Source organism: Bufo gargarizans, chromosome 3 (assembly GCF_014858855.1).
Source record: "Bufo gargarizans isolate SCDJY-AF-19 chromosome 3, ASM1485885v1, whole genome shotgun sequence".
Taxonomy (NCBI): domain Eukaryota; kingdom Metazoa; phylum Chordata; class Amphibia; order Anura; family Bufonidae; genus Bufo; species Bufo gargarizans.
The window spans coordinates 42,521,667-42,537,033 of record NC_058082.1 but is presented as its reverse complement, the minus strand read 5'-3'; the positions used below and the strand labels follow the sequence as shown (position 1 = coordinate 42,537,033).

Genomic DNA, 15,367 nt, shown 5'->3' with positions numbered 1-15,367 from the left:
GGCTGGACGGAAGCGTTCGGGTCCACTTGTGAGCCCCTTCAAACGGAGCTCACAAGCGGACAGCCGAACGCTAGTGTGAAAGTAGCCTGAGTTACATCCTGTATTATACGCCAGAGCTGCACTCACTATTCTGCTGGTGCAGTCACTGTGTACATACATTACAATACTTATCCTGTACTGATCCTGAGTTACATCCTGTATAATACTCCAGAGCTGCACTCACTATTCTGCTGGTGCAGTCACTGTGTACATACATTACATTACTTATCCTGTACTGATCCTGAGTTACATCCTGTATTATACTCCAGAGCTGCACTCACTATTCTGCTGGTGCAGTCACTGTGTACATACATTACTTATCCTGTACTGATCCCGAGTTACATCCTGTATTATACTCCAGAGCTGCACTCACTATTCTGCTGGTGCAGTCACTGTGTACATACATTACTTATCCTGCACTGATCCTGAGTTACATCCTGCATTATACTCCAGAGCTGCACTCACTATTCTGCTGGTGCAGTCACTGTGTACATACATTACATTACTTATCCTGCACTGATCCTGAGTTACATCCTGTATTATACTCCAGAGCTGCACTCACTATTCTGCTGGTGCAGTCACTGTGTACATACATTACATTACTTATCCTGCACTGATCCTGAGTTACATCCTGTATTATACTCCAGAGCTGCACTCCCTATTCTGCTGGTGCAGTCACTGTGTACACACATTACTTATCCTGTACTGATCCTGAGTTACATCCTGCATTATACTCCAGAGCTGCACTCACTATTCTGCTGGTGCAGTCACTGTGTACATACATTACTTATCCTGTACTGATCCTGAGTTACATCCTGCATTATACTCCAGAGCTGCACTCACTATTCTGCTGGTGCAGTCACTGTGTACATACATTACAGCGCACACCCCAGACTAGGGTTGTAAACATTTGGGTTATGTTTATGCTATGTCAGGAGACTGTCGCCTCTTGTCCAGCAGATATGATGAGGAGGGCGCTGTAGGTGTGGCGCTGTTGCTGTGAGTCAGCAATTTCAGCCTGTAAAGACGACCTGTGGATGTAACAGTTGTCGCTGACTACACGTCACATTTTTCAGAATAACCCCTGTATTTCAATCCTGGAAATTCGTATCAAGTAAAAGGACAAGGAACAAAACTTCTTGCTTTTGGCAGGAAACATAATAAACTGCAGCACAATAGGGGGCGCTGTGGGAAGTCCGGCCTCTGACCTGCGTTATCAGGGAGCAAGCGCGTAAACTGGGCGCCATTCTACTCCCTGCGGCAGCTACAGGGGTGCAGGGGCAGCCGTGCAGGAAATATTCCAAACTGTTACATCTGGTCTATTTCAGAAATCACATCATTTGTTGAATGATGAGCGTAAAATGTCTGTCTTTGTAAATAATCCCCATTTTCTTTAAAAAATAAAAAATAGTTTTCATTGTGAAAAGTATTAAAACAAAAAAAATAAAAGCTACATGTTTTTGGCATCGCTGGAATCGCACTGACCCAGGGAGTAAACTTATGTTAATTTTTGCCACAAAACAAATGCTGAAAATATTGTCATGTTGTAAACATTATTGTTGTCCCCCCCTCAAAAAAAGGCTAATAACAATTAATCAGTAAATCATATGAAACCCTAAACAGTGCCATTAAAAACTACAACCTGTCCCACAAAAAACAAGCCCTCACACGGCTACATAAACAGAAAAATAAAAAAAAGTTAAAGCTCTTGGAATGTGACGATGGAAAAAAAAAGAAAAAAAAAGATTCAACTGGTAAACTAAGGGGTTAAAACATTTTTTCTTTTGTTGATCCGAGGCTCCATTCCCGAGTTATAATACATTTTCTTAATATGCAAATTAGGCCTTTGGTGCAATGAATAAATGAAGGCATCACTATTGCTCTTGGTTCACCCAATCTTTGCTCCTCTCTTTGACCAGCCCCTCCCCCGCTGCTTTGATTGACAGGAGCAGGCAGTGGCAAAACACTGAGGGTGGAGCTGTCCACAGAAGGGGGCGGAGCTTGGGTGCAACAAGAGCCACGGTGGCGCCCTTATTGTCTGTGGGACCCGCACCTATATCAAGAACGGTGGTGGAGAGCGCACTGCGCATGCGCAGCCGCCCTCCATTCATTTTCTATGGGGGCCGCCGAAAATAGCTGAGGGCTGGTTCGGCTATTTCCATCAGACCGATAGAAGTGAATTGGAGCGGTGGCCGGTCCTGCACCGTGCGCTGCCGTCCCATTCGCTTCTACTGGGAGAGCCCTTGGTGGTGGCCGGATCGGAGTCCTGCAGCCACCACTTTGCGGGGGATCCGTTCGCGATATAATGTGGATTTTTTTTGCTGGCAATTACATGGCCAAAAATCCACAGTGCATCCACCACATGTGAACATTACTCTTAAAGGGGTATTCCAGGATGTTCATTTTGATTTCTCCATCTGATCGGCAGGGTGTTGGGGTGTCAGATCAGCTGCTCCGGGGAAGCTCTGGCGCTGGGAGTCGACTGTGGAACTACACAGCTTCACCCATTGCATAGCGGGTGGACCCGGTGACCATTGACTTCAATGGCAGCTGCGCTAAAGTTACCAGCTGCGTCCACTACACAATGGATGCAGCCAGGGAGTTTAGGCTACTTTCACACCCGCGTTTCTGGATTCGGCAATCATTTGTAGACGGATCTGGATGCAGATCCGTCTCACAAATGCATTGCAATACTGGATCTGTCTCTCCGATGTAATCCGGAAAAACGGATCCGGTATTCATTTATTTTTTACATATTTAAAAAGGTCTGCGCATCTGTCAGTGCAGCAATGTTAATGCCGGCTCCGGCACTAATACATTCCAATGGAAATAAAATTCTGGATCCTGCATTCCAGCAAGTGTTCCGTTTATTTTTATTTTTTGGGGACACACACACACACACCCCAAGCAAACAGTGCCACCCCTCTGGTGGGACCCGCCGTTATAAACCCAGATAAAGAGGCAGCTATGCCCTGCAGATCATCGCATCTGTGGCAGAAGCTTTTCTTAAAGGGCCAGTAATCATGCAAGTTGCAGACCCCATTCTTCACCTAAGTGACACCTGTATGCGCTTTATATTGGACGTTTTAATTTCAAGATCTCTGCTTGCAGTCAGCGAGTAGAATCATTGCTTTACATCCAGAGACGGAATATCCACACTGACAGGGACTGTAATGGTCTATTCACAAGTCGCAGTCCTATCGCCTCGGCTTTTTTCTTCCCAGCCCTGCAGCTGAAGAGCTATCAGACTCCCACTGTAAACTGGAATGTTTCAATTCACTGACAGCAAGCAGCGACAGAACCAGGAAGAGTTGTCTTTTACAGCTCCGTGACATTCAGATTCTCTTACGCAACCATCAAGTCAAAGGAATAGGGTGCATCACCCACACGTCAGACGGAGGGTCTCAGGAACAAGACCCTTCAAAAATCAGGCGTGAAACTGGGGAGCAAGATAATAGGGGACAAGTGCAGAGCTGAAAATCGGAATAAATCAACTTCAGAAATCATCTTTGTAGAGGTCAGAGAGCTCCAAATCCCCTACGTAGATAGACCTAGGTAAATTATAACATTTTGTCTGCCTGCAGTTGCCACTAGAGGGAGCTCCCTGCATACAGTCTACACATTGAACACAGTATGCATTGGGCTCCCCCTAGTGGAGGCAGCAGGAGGCCAGCAGGTTATCGTACAACTATGTCTAAGGAGGGGATATGGAGCTGTGAAGAAACTGACATCACAATTGATACTTCACTTAGTGCATGTCTAAGGGCTGGTGCAGCATCTGCCGCCATCTTCCACAGTGTAGCATGCCCTCAGGAAGACTGGTGGTGGCGGGCATGTGCAGGTAGGTGTAGCCGTGAGCTAGAAAGGTGGGGGCACTGAACGCCACATGCAGCAGAGGACGGATAAGGGCCATCGCCGTTCACATGTAAATGATCGGTCTGTTATACAAATGAGGACACGAGGAGATGGGAGCGGCTGTGGCGGCTCCATATTAGTAGATGCCGGGGTTCTGATGGAGGCATCTTGTGAGGGTCCTCGAGCGCGCTGCCTTCCATACCCCGTATCACACGACCAGTTCTCCCACATTAGTGTGTGCATTCCTCAAAGCCCCAGCGAACCTGAGCAGCAGGTCTGCCCTGTATTCTCACTGCGGGCCCCTAACAGTACAAATGGCCCCTGCAACAATAAAGCTGAATCCCACAGTATGTTATCCACCACTGCCTTATGTACACAGCGACTCCACCAGCAGAATAGTGAGTGCAGCTCTGGGGTATAATACAGGATATAACTCAGGATCAGTGCAGGATAAGTAATGTATGTACACAGTGACTGCACCAGCAGAATAGTGAGTGCAGCTCTGGAGTATAATACAGGATGTAACTGAGGATCAGTACAGGATTAATATAAGTACACAGTGACTCCACCAGCAGAAGAGTGAGTGCAGCTCTGGAGTATAATACAGGATGTAACTCAGGATCAGTACAGGATAAGTAATGTAATGTACACAGTGACTCCACCAGCAGAATAGTGAGTGCAGCTCTGGAGTATAATACAGGATGTAACTCAGGATCAGTACAGGATAAGTAATGTATGTACACAGTGACTCCACCAGCAGAATAGCGAGTGCAGCTCTGGAGTATAATACAGGATGCAACTCAGGATCAGTACAGGATTAATATAAGTACACAGTGACTCCACCAGCAGAATAGCGAGTGCAGCTCTGGAGTATAATACAGGATGCAACTCAGGATCAGTACAGGATTAATATAAGTACACAGTGACTCCACCAGCAGAAGAGTGAGTGCAGCTCTGGAGTATAAGTATCAGTACATGGTAGGCACTCCTTTAGCGCACTGACCACCTTGACATCTCTGTAGACTGAGCGCAGTAATAATATTAATACAAGGCCGGGATGCAGAAAACAGCTGGCGCATGAAAGACGCCCAGAAACCTCCACAGAGAAGATCAGAGAGAAGGAGACATTAATCAGCACATGGGAGGAAAGACAGAATCAAAGCAGATAAGGGAGGAACTCCGCTGCCAGGTACAGAAAAGCTTCACATGTGCCGATCACCTCTGGGGAAAAGTCCAAGTGCAACTTCTGTCCTTCTATTAGCCGACCACAAGACCTGTGCCCGTACTCCAGTCTTCACATCACAAATTCCCCTAATCCGACCCCAGTGGTCGGGAAAACCGGGATTGTGAACAGAGGCAACCAATATGGCGGCACTTTTGTTATCACTTGTACCAAAAAATAAAATAAAAGTACCAATACTACCAAACGAATGTAGGTACTTCGAATGTACTACTATTACTGCTGACGATTTTAAGTCATCCCCTTTAAGGCAGCATTCCCCTTTAAGCAATTAACTAAGGCAAAGTGCAGCTTCCGGCCGATCCTGGCTGCTGAAGTCCTAAATGGAGCGGACACAAGGCCGTTCAGATACAATATGATAAGAGAGTGCTAAGTATTCTAGGTATGCGGAGGGAGAAGGAGCAGCGCCGCCATAACTTCCTCTCCGGTTCAGGTCATTACGGAGAAATCCAATATGCAGGGATTTTTATTAATTTTTTTATTAGAATTTTTTTATTGTGATCCTTTGACCGTTTTATTACGCGGTAACGCTCCTGTCACTTTTCTGCCGACAGGTGGCCGATCTGGTCTGCCGTGTACCCATCAGCACCCAAGGATCCCATGCTGTGTGCTTACAGAGGGTGCTGCAACCAGTGCGGAACGTGGCATCTGAGGGGTTAAAACAACCGGGGATCAGAGTCCTTTCTGCTCCCAACCTTTCGCAGACAGGTGTACGTTACAGCTTCCGATGGCGTGGGCACAAGTCCCGAGACCGCGCCACACATGGAGATGTGAAGCTACTACATGGCGGCCGGCGCCGTCAGTGCATGCCTGTGTGCGGAAAGGGAAGCGATTAAAAGGAGTTTTTCGGAAATAACGTGTAATTATTACATTCACATGACCGTGCCGTGTTTTGCGGTCCAAAATTGTGATTGGGATACCGGCCGTGTGCGTTCCGCGTTTTGTGAGAATGCACATGGCCGGCACGATATAGAAAACGCCTTTTCTTGTCCGGCAAGCTCTATATTTTTTGCGGGGCCGCGGAACGGAAATATGGAGTGTGCTGTCCGCATCTTTCGCCCCAATGCAATGAATGGGTCCGTACGCAAAATTCATACGGACGTGTGAATGTACCCCAATAAAAAACCCTGGACCTGTAAAGGCTCTGGACTTTATAACTGACAGCAAGTAGAGATCTTGAAAATGGTGCAGAATCGGAACGCAGTCTGTTAGAGAGCTGCAGAGCTCGATGTGTTGACCGATGGGGGGGGGGGGGGGGGGGGGGGGGGGGGAGTGAGGGGTGCAGAGAGGTGCTGAGCCAAAGTGTGTAGAAGTCAATACTCACAGGGCGGCGGGGGAGGGGTGGACCTTGTACCCGGACGAGCGGCGACAATGCAGGGATGGGCCCTTTTATCTGTGGGGTAATGAGGGAAGGGGACACCAGTGGCAGCATCACCGGGCGCTTCTGGCTACTGGAATGATTTACAGACGTTGGCAGCCGCATGTGTAAAGCATGGAGGACGCTTCTATACAGTGCAGATCTTAAAAGCAACATTGCTCTCCCATCAGTGGTTGCAACACTACAACTCCCAGCATGCCCTGACGACCTGTGGGTTTTGGAAAGAACAGCAATAAAGGGTGTCCCCTTTTTGGAGGACACAGGGCTGTAAACATTGCCGTTGCCATGACGACGGCTACCCTTAAAGGATTGTACAGTATCCCTTGGATACATTGTAGCAGCACTGGTTGCTAACGGCAACTCCTGTATTCTGCAGTCCATAGGAATCCAGAGGAAAGATCATCAATTAAAAAAAAAAACGGTAGAACCCCTTTAATACGAAGGCCTACATAACATTAAGGGGTTGCTATTTATGCACTGAAACCATTACCAGTATCTAGAACGGTCGGCCATGCATAAATAGAAAATTTAGACAATTTTAACTTTAGCTGACATCATATACTAAACATAAGACCACGGCCACCTAAACAGTGCCACCAGTTTTTGCTTTTATCGATATGAACAGTAGACTCCTTATTACAGTCATTCCTCCAACACCTAAAGCTGGGGGCACTGTTACCCTCAGCGGAAATGGAGTTTAGGGGCAACTTGGTACAAAGCATGGCGCACATGAGGGCTTCCTCCTCTGCAGCGGTCTCAGATTGGATGCTAATGCCATTTAGTCTTAGGGTGGCACAGAGGGCTCTGCAGGGTCAGGTTGGTACAGTATGAGGCTATATAGGCTTAGGGTGGCACAGAGGGCTCTCCATGGTCAGGTTGGCACAGTATGAGGTTATGTAGGCTTAAGGTGGCACAGAGGGCTCTGCAGGGTCAGGTTGGCACAGTATGAGGCTATGTAGGCTTAGGGTGGCACAGAGGGCTCTGCAGGGTCAGGTTGGCACAGTATGAGGCTTCGTAGGCTTAGGGTGGCAGAGCTCTGCAGGGTCAGGTTGGCACAGTATGAGGCTATGTAGTCTTAGGGTGGCACAGAGGGCTTTGAAGGGTCAGGTTGGCACAGTATCAGGCTATGTAGGCTTATGGTGGCACAGAGGGCTCTGCAGGGTCAGGTTGGCACAGTATGAGGCTTCGTAGGCTTAGGGTGGCAGAGCTCTGCAGGGTCAGGTTGGCACAGTATGAGGCTATGTAGGCTTAGGGTGGCACAGAGGGCTCTGCATGGTCAGGTTGGCACACTATGAGGCTATGTAGGCTTAAGGTGGCACAGAGGGCTCTGCAGGGTCAGGTTGGCACAGTATGAGGCTTCGTAGGCTTAGGGTGGCAGAGCTCTGCAGGGTCAGGTTGGCACAGTATGAGGCTATGTAGGCCTAGGGTGGCAGAGAGAGCTCTGCAGGGTCAGGAATCAGGATGGCACAGTATTAGGCTATGTAGGCCTAGGGTGGCACAGAGGGCTCTGCAAGGTCAGGTTGGCACAGTATGAGGCTATGTAGGCTTAGGGTGGCACAGAGGGCTCTGCAGGGTCAGGTTGGCACAGGGGCGCTCCAGAGTGACGTCAGAGCGCCCCATGCGCATGGATGACGTGCCATGCGATCACGTCATCCATGCGCCTGGGGCGCCCTGACGTCACTCTGGAGCGCCCCGGGAGCCGCACGGACGGTAAGTATGCCGCTCCCCCGCTCCCCGCTACACTTTACCATGGCTGCCAGGACTTTAGTGTCCCGGCAGCCATGGTAACCACTCTAAAAAAGCTAAAAGTCGTATCCGGCAATGCGCCGAAACGACGTTTAGCTTAAGGCCGGATCCGGATCAATGCCTTTCAATGGGCATTCATTCCGGATCCGGCTTTGCGGCAAGTCTTCAGTTTTTTTGGCCGGAGCAAAAAGCGCAGCATGCTGCGGTATTTTCTCCGGCCAAAAAACGTTCCGTTCCGGAACTGAAGACATCCTGATGCATCCTGAACGGATTTCACTCCATTCAGAATGCATTAGGATAAAACTGATCAGGATTCTTCCGGCATAGAGCCCCGACGACGGAACTCTATGCCGGAAGAAAAGAACGCAAGTGTGAAAGAGCCCTTACAAATGCATTGCAAGAACGGATCCGTCTACCAGTTTGTCATACGGACAAACGGATCAGTTTCAATTTTTTTTCACATTTTTACCGATCTGTGCATCCTGCATTCCGGTATTTTGAATTCCGGATCCGGCACTAATACATTCCTATGGAAAAAAAATGCCGTATCCGGCATTCAAGCAAGTGTTCAGTATTTTTGGGCCGGAGATAAAACCGTAGCATGCTGCGGTTTTATCTCCATCCTGATCAGTCAAAAAGACTGAACTGAAGACATCCTGATGCATCCTGAACGGATTACTCTCCATTCAGAATGCATTAGGATAAAACTGATCAGTTCTTTTCTGGTATTGAGCCCAGAGGATGGAACTATATGCCGGAAAAGAATAACGCTAGTGTGAAAGTACCCTAAGGGTAGCACAGGGCTCTGCAGGGTCAGGGTGGTAGGCTTAGGCCTCTTTCACACTTGCGTTGTCCGGATCCGGCGTGTACTCCACTTGCCGGAATTACACGCCGGATCCGGAAAAACGCAAGTGAACTGAAAGCATTTGAAGACGGATCCGTCTTCAAAATGCTTTCAGTGTTACTATGGCACCCAGGACGCTATTAAAGTCCTGGTTGCCATAGTAGGAGCGGGGGAGCGGTATACTTACAGTCCGCGCGGCTCCCGGGGCGCTCCAGAGTGACGTCAGAGCGCCCCATGCGCATGGATGACGTGCCATGCGATCATGTCATCCATGCGCTTGGGGCGCCCTGACGTCACTCTGAAGCGCCCCGGGAGCCGCACGGATGGTAAGTATACCGCTCCCCCGCTCCCCACTACACTTTACCATGGCTGCCAGGACTTTAGCGTCCTGGCAGCCATGGTAACCATTGAGAAAAAGCTAAACGTCGGATCCGGCAATGCGCCGAAACGACGTTTAGCTTAAGGCCGGATCCAGATCAATGCCTTTCAATGGGCATTCATTCCGGATCCGGCCTAGCGGCAAGTCTTCAGGATTTTTGGCCGGAGCAAAAAGCGCAGCATGCTGCAGTATTTTCTCCGGCCAAAAAACTTTCCGTTCCGGAACTGAAGACATCCTGATGCATCCTGAACGGATTTCTCTCCATTCAGAATGCATTAGGATAAAACTGATCAGGATTCTTCCGGCATAGAGCCCCGACGACGGAACTCTATGCCGGAAGAAAAGAACGCAGGTGTGAAAGAGCCCTTAGGATGGCACAGAGGGCTCTGCAGGGTAAGGTTGGCACAGTATGAGGCTATGTAGGCTTAGGATGGCACAGAGGGCTCTGCAGGGTAAGGTTGGCACAGTATGAGGCTATGTAGGCTTAGGATGGCACAGAGGGCTTTGCAGGGTCAGGGTGGTAGGCTTAGGGTAGCACAGTGTGATAATGTACTATATGTAGTGCACATAGTGGGGTGTTGTGTGCTGTATATACTGTTATAGTGTACATAGTGATACAGTATACGGTATATAGTGTCCTGGACTAGAGCGCACATAGTTTAATAGTGTACGGTATATAGTGGGACAGTGATGCTTTTCCTTGGCCACTACGGTCTGTGTGTGAACCCGACCCTACCCCTCATGCAGCCTCCTCTCTTCTCCAGTTATCTCCAGGATTAGCACTGGCAATGAGAGTAGGGGTATCTGTAAGTCGGTCATGCTGTGACATCTGGAGGCTTGTGCTGGGCCCCACACCGGGTACACAGGCACCTCACCGTCTGCTGCACCTATAAGCTGCTCCTCCTTTATTTTTTGGGCTACGGGACAATAGAATGACCCGCCCTGAGGGTCTCCCTCCCGTGTCCTCGCTGTCAGCTGGAGGTCAGACCCAAGTCTGAGGCTGGTGCTGCTTGCTGCTGGTCTCCTGTTGGCGTGTCCAGCGCTGAGACCCTCCCTGACTTCTATGAGCAGGAGTCTGAAGCGCTCCGCCACTTATCCTCACTGCTGAGCGCGGTAGTGAAGACGGTCCCCTAGACCTTCTATTGAGGCCGTCTTCAGTACCGCGCTCAGCAGGGAGGAGAGACGGCGCTCGGCGGAGCGCTTCAGACTCATCATTGTAGAGAAAAACAATGCGCTCAGATCCGGGACCCCCAGTACAGAGCAAGGCCACTTACCCCGCCAGTGAGGATCGTGCGCTTCCTTCCTCACTTCAGAGCGCTGTGCCATAAGTTCCGGCAGCCGCCAAACTGACCAATCACTAAGCTCCTTACTGTAAAGAGCCTTGTGATTGGTTGTTTCAGGCAGCAGCATCGCTGCGCATCCTGTGCCGTTCACAGCGCGGCCTTCACTGATGAATGGCAGGGAAAAGTCTAAGGCGTTTGGGTACATCATAGACTATTTCCAGGGAGTACAATGGCCTGAACAGTTGTCTATACCGCCCCAGCAGAACCAGATACCACAGTGCAGCACAATATACCGCCCCAGCAGAACCAGATACCACAGTGCAGCACAATATACCGCCCCAGCAGAACCAGATACCACAGTGCAGCACAATATACCGCCCCAGCAGAACCAGATACCACAGTGCAGCACAATATACCGCCCCAGCAGAACCAGATACCACAGTGCAGCACAATATACCGCCCCAGCAGAACCAGATACCACAGTGCAGCACACTATACCGCCCCAGCAGAACCAGATACCACAGTGCAGCACACTATACCGCCCCAGCAGAACCAGATACCACAGTGCAGCACACTATACCGCCCCAGCAGAACCAGATACCACAGTGCAGCACAATATACCGCCCCAGCAGAACCAGATACCACAGTGCAGCACTATATGCTGCCCCAGCAGAACCAGATACCACAGTGCAGCACAATATACCGCCCCAGCAGAACCAGATACCACAGTGCAGCACAATATACCGCCCCAGCAGAACCAGATACCACAGTGCAGCACACTATACCGCCCCAGCAGCACCATATACCACAGTGCAGCACAATATACCGCCCCAGCAGAACCAGATACCACAGTGCAGCACAATATACCGCCCCAGCAGAACCAGATACCACAGTGCAGCACAATATACCGCCCCAGCAGAACCAGATACCACAGTGCAGCACAATATACCGCCCCAGCAGAACCAGATACCACAGTGCAGCACAATATACCGCCCCAGCAGAACCAGATACCACAGTGCAGCACAATATACCGCCCCAGCAGAGCCGGATACCACAGTGCAGCACAATATACCGCCCCAGCAGAACCAGATACCACAGTGCAGCACACTATACCGCCCCAGCAGAACCAGATACCACAGTGCAGCACACTATACCGCCCCAGCAGAACCAGATACCACAGTGCAGCACACTATACCGCCCCAGCAGAACCAGATACCACAGTGCAGCACACTATACCGCCCCAGCAGAACCAGATACCACAGTGCAGCACACTATACCGCCCCAGCAGAACCAGATACCACAGTGCAGCACACTATACCGCCCCAGCAGAACCAGATACCACAGTGCAGCACACTATACCGCCCCAGCAGAACCAGATACCACAGTGCAGCACACTATACCGCCCCAGCAGAACCAGATACCACAGTGCAGCACACTATACCGCCCCAGCAGAACCAGATACCACAGTGCAGCACACTATACCGCCCCAGCAGAACCTGATACCACAGTGCAGCACAATATACTGCCTAAGGCCTGTGACAGTGGGACAGGGAACCATGGGTTCCTATGTTCTGCTGCTGTATGCAACTCCATCCTGAGAACGACATTGCAGCTGGAGCCTGTGGCTGTCGGCAGTGGGGTCTATGGTGGCCAGACTGGCTATAAGGACAGCAACCTGTACAGTATGTAGTACACGGATAGCAGGATATAGTGTAAGGACAGTATAGTATACAGTGACAGCTGCAGTGTATACTACATAGGAAGCAGTATATGGTACATGGAGAGCGGTATACAGTGTACGTGCAGTATACAGTGTATGCACAGTATATGGGAGAGTGGTATACAGTATATGGAAGAGCAGTATACAGTACAGGGACAGCAGTATACAGTACAGGGACAGCAGTATACGGTGTATGTGCAGTATATGGAAGAGCAGTATCCAGTACAGGGACAGCAGTATACGGTGTATGTGCAGTATATGGAAGAGCAGTATACAGTACAGGGACAGCAGTATACAGTGTATGTGCAGTATATAGGAGAGCAGTATACAGTACAGGGACAGCAGTATACAGTACAGGGACAGCAGTATACGGTGTATGTGCAGTATATGGAACAGCAGTATACAGTACAGGGACAGCAGTATACAGTACAGGGACAGCAGTATACAGTGTATGTGCAGTATATAGGACAGCAGTATACGGACAGTGACAGCAGTATACGGTATATAGGACAGCAGTATACGGTGTATGTGCAGTATATAGGACAGCAGTATACGGTGTATGTGCAGTATATAGGAGAGCAGTATACGGTGTATGTGCAGTATATAGGAGAGCAGTATACGGTGTATGTGCAGTATATAGGAGAGCAGTATACGGTGTATGTGCAGTATATAGGACAGCAGTATACGGACAGTGACAGCAGTAGCCCGCACTATACGGGTGCTGCACGGAGCCGTTACTCACAGAACTCGGCGATGTAGTAGGACACGGCGTAGTTCTCCTCGCACCACTCCAGGGTGGAGGTCGGGGGCCCCCAGTAGCCGGGCCTGTCCAGCGCCGGAGCCATGGCTCTGCTGTCAGTCACAGCCAGCCGGGAAGGGGAGAGGTAGGACGCCTTCCTGGCCCCGCCCCCTCTTCGATCAATATCAGCAATGACAACACTAATGGGCGGGGTTATACCACAGGGCCTGTGACTCAGAGGGGTGCAAGCCTCGAGGCGAAGGAGGCGGGGTCTGTGCGCTCAGGTGACACCGACAAGGGCGTGGCCAACTAGTTGAATCTAAGCTGGGATAGGCGGGGCTTGGAGTGACGCGTAAGAGCGGGAGGTTTGAGGCGCGAAGTCCCCGGCACGTGACAGGAGTGGCGTGCTGCTGTCTGACCTGAGGGCTCCTGTAGACAGGGTCAGTGGAGGTAGGAATTAGGTCTGGAAAGCTGGGTGACAACCCCTGTTAGGTGGTAGGGGGGCTCTAATTGGTTGTCACAAGCCGGTGACTTAAAGGGGGTGTTCCTGACCTAATACATAGACTAACATTCTGCTTCATTTCCTTCATAGAAACCAACTGACTGCTGGGATAAGTCAATGGGGCTGCAGTTCCGCACAGAGCCTGTGAGCAGGTGTGGCGCTGTTTTCTTTTCCTCCGGCAGGGGTCGTCCTGTCATAGGAACTTCTAAGGGCTCATTCACCGAAGTCCACCACGCTGACTCCATTGGTAATGGGAGTCCGCGCTGCAGTTTATCCGGGTGTGTTCCTCCTTGGCGTGGTTCACACACGGCAGATTTCCGCCCACAGATCAGCCCCATCTGCAGGCAACCTTAGGGTCAGGCTGAGATCTGTGCACAGTGTGAACAGGCCCTCAGCTCTTACTGATTTCAGCTGCTTGGGTGGCCTCTGCTGGTGACATATGGTATTACACACCCGCTCTATAGATGAATGACCCTGCTCATAGGAGAAAACATTGGCGTCGGTGACATGACGGGCGCAGGGTGGAGGCGTCGGTGCCGTGACTGGAGCTCTGCAGTACAGCAGTGGTGATGTCACTGTATGAAGTCTGTAGTTGGGTGTCATCAAATCTGCTGATGGTCTGTCCGATCGGGACTGTGTAGAGAGGACCCAAGACTGAACCCTGAGGAGGAGAGAAGGAATAGGGTCACTAGTGCAGGTAGTAGGGCGAGAAGCAAGGGCTTTGACCACTGGACCTCATCCGGATCTAGGATGCCGTTGGGGCTATTAGACCCATCGTCAGTGTGCGTCTTGCTCCGCCATACCTGGTATTCTCATCATCGATGGGTCCAGTACAGGCAGCAGCACCGCCATCTTTGTTCCTGGCAGATGCAGAGACCTCATTGAGGTTGAACATGGTGTCCGAGCCGCGGGAAGGTTGTTATGAGGCAGAGTTTTATGGGAAAATATTCACTAAAATTTTGAATTTATCCATATATATTCATGCTGATCTAGGACTTTGAAGTCCAGGAGGTGCCCTCTATGAACTGGTTTCTGCAGCATTGGTGTTCATATCCAGTGTGGCCAGAGCTGCCCTTTAAATGCTGTATGGAGGCTCCTTCAGATGCCGATATACAGGGCATGTCCTCACCAGGTACAGTATGGTAATATTTATGATTACATGCTGATGAGATAACATAGTAACATAAATATGGGGGGTTCAGCCCGCACAACCCCTAGCAGGTGCAGATTGCTATGGCGAAATACAGATACAAACGCAAAAACACAAAATGCAATCGCACTCTGCAACCAGCACTCTGCCCTGCCTTTATTCTGGATGTTGAATAAGGCATCGGTGTACATTTTGGCCAAAGCGTAATAAGCCACTCACCACGTCAAGGTCGCCTTAATGTAGCCATTAATATAGCACCTACCAGTAGCCATTTGGCTCCAGGAGAAGTATATAGTGGGCTCAGCATGCATGTTGGTACTTGCATCCCTGGATCTGATGAAAGCTGTAATGGCACCGGATGGGGTTAAAAGCAGAGTGTGCTTGGCGCGCATGCTGTACCTGCGCTCCCTGGACTTTGTGTGGCTGTCATGGCCCATAAAAGGTAGGAACTAGTGTTAGGGACCACTCATTAAGGCGACCATGACGTGGTGA

At 50.1% G+C, this 15,367-nt stretch overlaps 1 protein-coding gene across 1 annotated transcript in view; it reads right to left on the bottom strand.

The window, feature by feature from the left end:
* Positions 1–13,380, bottom strand: part of ACER3 (alkaline ceramidase 3) — a 42,876-nt gene extending 29,496 nt beyond the window's left edge. The window contains exon 1 of the mRNA XM_044284970.1: positions 13,227–13,380. Coding sequence (XP_044140905.1) covers positions 13,227–13,329 — 103 coding nt within the window. The 5' untranslated portion in view covers positions 13,330–13,380. The remainder of the gene's footprint in view (positions 1–13,226) is intronic.
* Between the last annotated feature and the right edge of the window lie 1,987 nt (positions 13,381–15,367).